Source organism: Cryptomeria japonica, chromosome 3, assembly GCF_030272615.1.
Source record: "Cryptomeria japonica chromosome 3, Sugi_1.0, whole genome shotgun sequence".
Taxonomy (NCBI): domain Eukaryota; kingdom Viridiplantae; phylum Streptophyta; class Pinopsida; order Cupressales; family Cupressaceae; genus Cryptomeria; species Cryptomeria japonica.
The window spans coordinates 148,657,921-148,663,881 of record NC_081407.1 but is presented as its reverse complement, the minus strand read 5'-3'; the positions used below and the strand labels follow the sequence as shown (position 1 = coordinate 148,663,881).

At 37.7% G+C, this 5,961-nt stretch overlaps 1 protein-coding gene across 1 annotated transcript; it reads left to right on the top strand.

The window, feature by feature from the left end:
• Positions 1-287: 287 nt before the first annotated feature.
• LOC131060305 (NDR1/HIN1-like protein 3) lies at positions 288-4,749 on the top strand. The gene is made up of 2 exons (XM_057993479.2): positions 288-1,014; positions 4,147-4,749. The coding sequence occupies exons 1-2, from the start codon at positions 394-396 to the stop codon at positions 4,231-4,233; spliced, it is 708 nt and encodes a 235-aa protein (XP_057849462.1). The 5' UTR covers positions 288-393; the 3' UTR covers positions 4,234-4,749.
• Positions 4,750-5,961: the final 1,212 nt, after the last annotated feature.

The following is a 5,961-nucleotide window of genomic DNA, read 5'->3' as shown; positions in this document are numbered from 1 at the left end:
TTGTTCAATTAAAAAAGATAATCACATATTTTGCTTTGATCAATAAAAAATGATAATTTTTTTTCACATATAATCTTTTAGGACAAAAACCAATCCACGTAAAAGCTCACTAAATAATCTTAAACAAACGTAAATTTCAACCCGACAACAAAAGGTGACCGTCAAATTCCGGACTTTCGGTCCCTGTTAACCCTCGAATCTCGCGCTTCTAACTACGGTTGAATCTCCTTAACCTAACCACAGTTAAAGGCTGTCAGCCCAGCTTCACTTACTAAGTCGCAAACGTTACAGAAAGATTGTACGGGGGTGCAACTAATAGCGTAAATGCGCAGAAAAAACATGACGCAGATTTTGGCGACATAAGAAAAAACCAGGCTGTGAAAAAAACGTGAAATGGCAGAGAAAGCAACGAAAGCAGCAGAATCCGCAAGAATGCATCCGCCAACATATTGCCGCGTGCATGGAGGCTCATTCCGCGAGAAATATAGAATTTCATCATTTTCTTTGGGAAGATGTTGCTGCTGCGTGCTCTCGGTGCTCTTCATAGTAGCAGTAATTATAGGTATAATAGCTCTGGTTGTGTTCTTAGTAATAAAGCCCAAGAAGCCCGAATTCGAGCTCCAGAGCGTCACAGTGGAGGCGCTGCGTGTGGAGCCGCCTCCTGGCAGCGCCTCTGCTGTGTCCAGCATGGAGGTTTTCCTCTCGCTCAACATAGCCATGGTTTTTGCTGCCAGTAACCCTAATAATGTGGGGATCAAATACAGCCCCTCAAAGTTCTATGTCATGTATAAGGGCATGCCAATTGGAGTCGCTGTTGTGCCCGCCTTTTATCAGCCCTCGCACAGTCATACGACCGTGGAGACGAGGTTGCTCGTCAATAGGGTCAATATTTTGCAGGCTGCGGCGCTTGATTTGCTCAGGGATGCCACGGTAAATGATCGAGTCGCGCTGCGTTTAACTGGCGACGTTGGCGCCAGAATACGTGTAATTCAGATTACTCTGCCTCAAGTTCAGGTTTGTCTCTGCGTGCTCTGTAATACTGCATTTGGGTGTCGAGAAGTTTGCATTGTTAAATTTTCCCGTCAATTGACAGACGCTTCGGCATACTTGAATATGTACGTCATTTTACAGAAGCTTCAGTTTTAGCTCTGCTATTTTCTTGTACAGTGATACCGGGCTTTCTTTTCTTCGGAGATTGTATATATATACCTGTTTTTTTTTCGCGAGGACGCTTGAGAGCTGGAGATAATGTAAAAGGTTAGGTACGGTAGGTTTATCAATTGGACTATTTGTCAATATGAAGTAAGTATTTAGGAAGAAGGGATCGAGATGATCGGCTGGGACGGTATTTAATGGAAATTTTGTTTCGGGCGATGCTCCCGTAGAGGGGAGAAGTTAGCACGATTTACTCAGCGGATGCTGCTGAGGATTTTTTCGGAAGTGATTTGCAGGAAAATATCTTTTGCAATATCAATTTTTCTGGCTTCCAAGAACTTCAAACAAAATGTATTATACTGATGCTTTCATTAAAATCCTTGAGAATTCGAGATGTTGCAGCTGATTTCGAAGTAAATAGCCACTCTGCAGTTAAAGGTGATGAGATTTACCTTTTTGTTTTTTTCCGTCTCCTCCTCAGTGAAAATAGCAGCGGGAGTCGTTCATAGGACCACGTACTTAGATTCGCTATAATCTGACTAGGTCTGTTGACTGAGCTGAGGAAATTTAGGGGTCATTTACATGAGTTGAGTTTGACGAAAATTTCCGCTTGCGCACAGCTTTTTGATTATTTCCCGAAACGTTATAACCTTGCGGCATCCTTTTAAAGTTGTTTTCCTGGTTTCCTAATTCGACAGCCCCTTCCATAGTACTATTGCATTTCTTTCCAGAAAAACAACGGCTCCCATCGCTTCCTAAACAAATGGGTTCGTTGAAGATTCCATATTTTCCCAGTTTTCTAATTTGCGGTTTCTGGGCGATAAAAATACGAGCGGGAGCTCTCTCTACGGGTATCTTCTTTTTTCCTTTTTGACAAGTTAGAGTACCGTACTATGGACGGGGGATTACAATGTTTCTCAACAAATTAAGAGACCATTCGTAAAAGTAGTTGTCTTTGCAGATCAAATCTTGTACTTGAATGCAAATTTTTAGGGGACTGTGCAGATCTAGTACCCTTTGTTTGGTTATGGCTTACCTCAACTTCGTTTCCCTGAGTGTTTTCAGCTTTATTACTTCAGGTCCAATTCTGTTGGAGTTGTGATCAGCGCTAGTGTTTATCGGGTTATGATAAATGGCTTTGGGCAAATGCTTAAAAATTTCGTGAGAAGTCTTGAATCTAAACTTGTACTTTTAAAAGAATGTCTCTTCTCTGCCCTGTGCAGTAGTATTATGTTTCTTTAGCTTCCATGATTGCATTTTTCCAAATCTTGATAATTTCATGCTCATCCCTCGTATAGTTTGACTGTTAGTTATTAGATAATGAAGCACCCCCTTAGATTCAGTTCGCTTTAAAAGGGTCTGTTTGTCAACTTGGCCCGAATTAGAGGAAATTGGTGTCTGTTTTTCCTTTATCCACTGTGTTTTACAACGTCAGATAAATGAGATGTATGAAGTGGGAGGAGGAGGAGAAGAAGAAATTGAGTAATTTTGTTAACAACAGAAACTCTAGGAACTTTCGTTGGCTTGTGTGACCGAGGATCTCTTGGAATCTATTCTTAATAAAGATCAAGTTAACAAATCACCTGTTACATCTTCATTCACACATAAAGGATAGTTAACAAGATTTAGAAAAATACAGTCATTGCTGCTGAAGTAACACAATATTTCTCAGGAGCAGAAGCAACATTATTCTAAGGTATGTTTGAGGCTCCTCATAAAGTGACATTATTTAAGACGTGGAAGCAAATTTGGGTTGACATGAACAACTCCCAAACTATTGAGCTGCAACCATTTAGAAATAAAAGATATTGTAAGTTAAACCTTATTGGTACTTTTGTCTTCATTTGGAACATCATATAAAAAGAAAAAACCTTGGATCTTTTAAGAGCTTTATATGTTTTATATCCCTGAAATTTTATGGTAACTATTAAAAACTTCTGTTAGCAGTCTCCTAAACATTAGTGAATTCCAAGCAATGGTTAAATATTATCTTACGTGTAATCTGTATCTCAAACCTTGTAAATGATTTTTCTTTTTGGTTTGGTAAAAATATTGAAAGATGCACATGAAATACTAGTGGAATGCCCTTAACCTTTTTTTTCTGCCTGACTGATTTGAACAAATTACTGTGTATTTTTTAGCTCATCATTAGTTCTGGTCGATGTAGCTGCTTAGGGGGAAACTGATAGAGAATATTTTTCACCGGATATCTGCCCAATGCACATTAACTTTACCTTGATGTGGTTCTTAATTCAGCAATTAATCTTGTTTGTCTGGGGTCAATAACTGCAGGGAGACTACTAGCTCCACAGATGTTTATTGCATAGACAAGTGTGTATCAATGTCCCTTGTGTTTGGATAGTTGCCAGCATATTCACCGGAGCCAAAGCCTATCTGATTGAGACATTTGATATTTAGTAGTCTTATACCTGAAACTGATTGTTGTGAACAACTGTAGGTTTGGTGGCTCGAGAATTATAAATCCTCTTTGATTATCTGTATTTTTGGCCAGAATCATATCTGGTTAGTGAATGCTAAGATTGAAAATTTGACTGACTGGTTATTATTTGCAGGTTTGCATGGACAAGTTGCCAATATTGCTGAGAAACTTAAGAAGTTCCTGAATTTGCTGATTTCTTCCCAAAAAAATTATCCAGATATTGTAATTGAAATTTTTCCTTATCGAGAACTATATTCTTGCTGTAGCTGTTTATCCTATATCATAACCTGATTTTCAAAAGTTCGTATCAGTACGAATTTAATCCTTACTGTTCCCCTGATTATCATTCCATGAATGTTGTATTACTCGTGGCTAAAATGTTTTGGCAAAACTAAACCTCAATAAATGTGGGAAATAAGGTTTAAGAAGTTAGCATCTGACAAATGAGTGCCAATTGGAATTTAATATGTGCTGTAAATGAGAAGTAGCTTTCATTGTTTTAGATATGGATTTGATCTAATACAATTATTTGATATTGCTTGGTTATGCAGGTCTCACTTGACTGTCAGATAGTATTAAGCCCTCACCGACGCGCCTTGACTGATAAACAGTGTGGTGTTGATGGAGTGAATTTCTAATCCAAAAATGGATTCCAGAAGAAATTCTCGCTACTGCAATTTCAGGGTGGATAAGAACAAATAGACAAACATGTGAAGAAAATATGTTGAGCATTGGAAATTGAAGACAAAATTGCAGGTGACATAAAACAAATCTGTTTTTTAAGCTCATCAGTGTTGTCATATATTTGCTGATGTTTCGGCTTAATTTCTTTCCATGTGCTGGTGACAATTTAGTGGTTAATATTTATCTTCTCTCAATGCAGCAGAAGAAAACTAAGTAAAAAAATTTTGTGTTCTGATTTTCTTGTGTATTGTTGTATCATTAAAGATGCTGCAAATTGGCATCTTTTAATCTCGCACCTTCGTATTCCATAAGAAATTTGCTCACTTGAATGAAAATCAGAGGGTATATGTCCAGTTTTATTACTTTTTCTACCAAAGAGACTGATTTGATGTTTATCCATTGACCTGAGTATTACTGTAAGAATCACCAAGATATGTTATATAGCTGAATTTGAAAGAGATTTTGTTTTCTGGGATAGGCTATGCACATGCTTGTGCCATTGGCATTTATATGCCAAATTCCATTTATTGTGTAGGTTAGTTACTCCAATTCTTATCCTCCAGTCCGGTTCTTTGTCACTTGTGTTCCTGGATTTCTTCTTCATAGTTTGCTAGATTTCTAGAGTGTATAATTCTTGCACTGCACTCAATTAGTGACACTCTCATTGCATGTTAGATCAACATATTCATAATTTATTAAAGAAAAGAATTGATAAGAAAGGCATGTTTAGTGGTATACCAAAGTTGATGCTGCAAATTTAGCTGTGTTACTCAAGATGCTGTTACTCTGGTTGCAGTTACATATTAGCGATATCAGGGGTTTGAGCTTCTAAAACAAAGGGGTAAGGAGTAATTGATCATTAGCTTTACTGCTCTGTTAGCCTAGATAAGTTGGTTTCATAGCCATGAAGAATTTGATGATATGTAACAGGAACGAAGTGATGCTGGTCAACTTAAATCTACAGAAATGAAATACACTAAAACGACAATGAAGAGCTGGAGGGAAACTGTTGATACCCCTAGGCACTAGGTGTGCCGTCAAGCATTGAAAACCTTTAATAAAGAAATAATCAAGCCACAATCAATTAAATATAATGGTGAGAAGAATGTCCTGTATTTATACATCATTCTTACAATAAAAAGAGGATAGCATACTTATTCAATTTGCTTCTCCCAATATAATTTACTGTTAGGTAATACATGAAGGTCACTTAATGAGAGTGGTCTTACTAACATGTAGCCTCTACTAGGCACAACGTACCGAAATAAGGGAAAAGGTAACTGAAGGGGTACTGCATGTTGGTAATTAAATGGAACCCACCGGAAAAAAGCCCAATTCACAAGTCAAGCTTACAATCTCGAACAGCTTCCTTGAAGATTGATTAGGGTCTCAGAGGATTAGGCTGTCTTGGTCATCCTTTGTAATGGGATCTCCCTAAGCTCAATTCTATCGAAAAACGAGAAATGAACATTGAATATGCATTAAAAAACATTGGTTTTGCTTGAAGATAGAGAGGTCAAACTTCGATTCTTTATGTAGATAATGGTGATACCCAAAAGAGTGCTGAGTTTTGTCTCACATGGGAGAGAAGTAGAATCAAATAAGTGCACTGATGGTTGAATTTTGTCTATGTATAAAAGGAGTTGAATCCCAAGAAATCTGATATTTGAAATCTGATTACC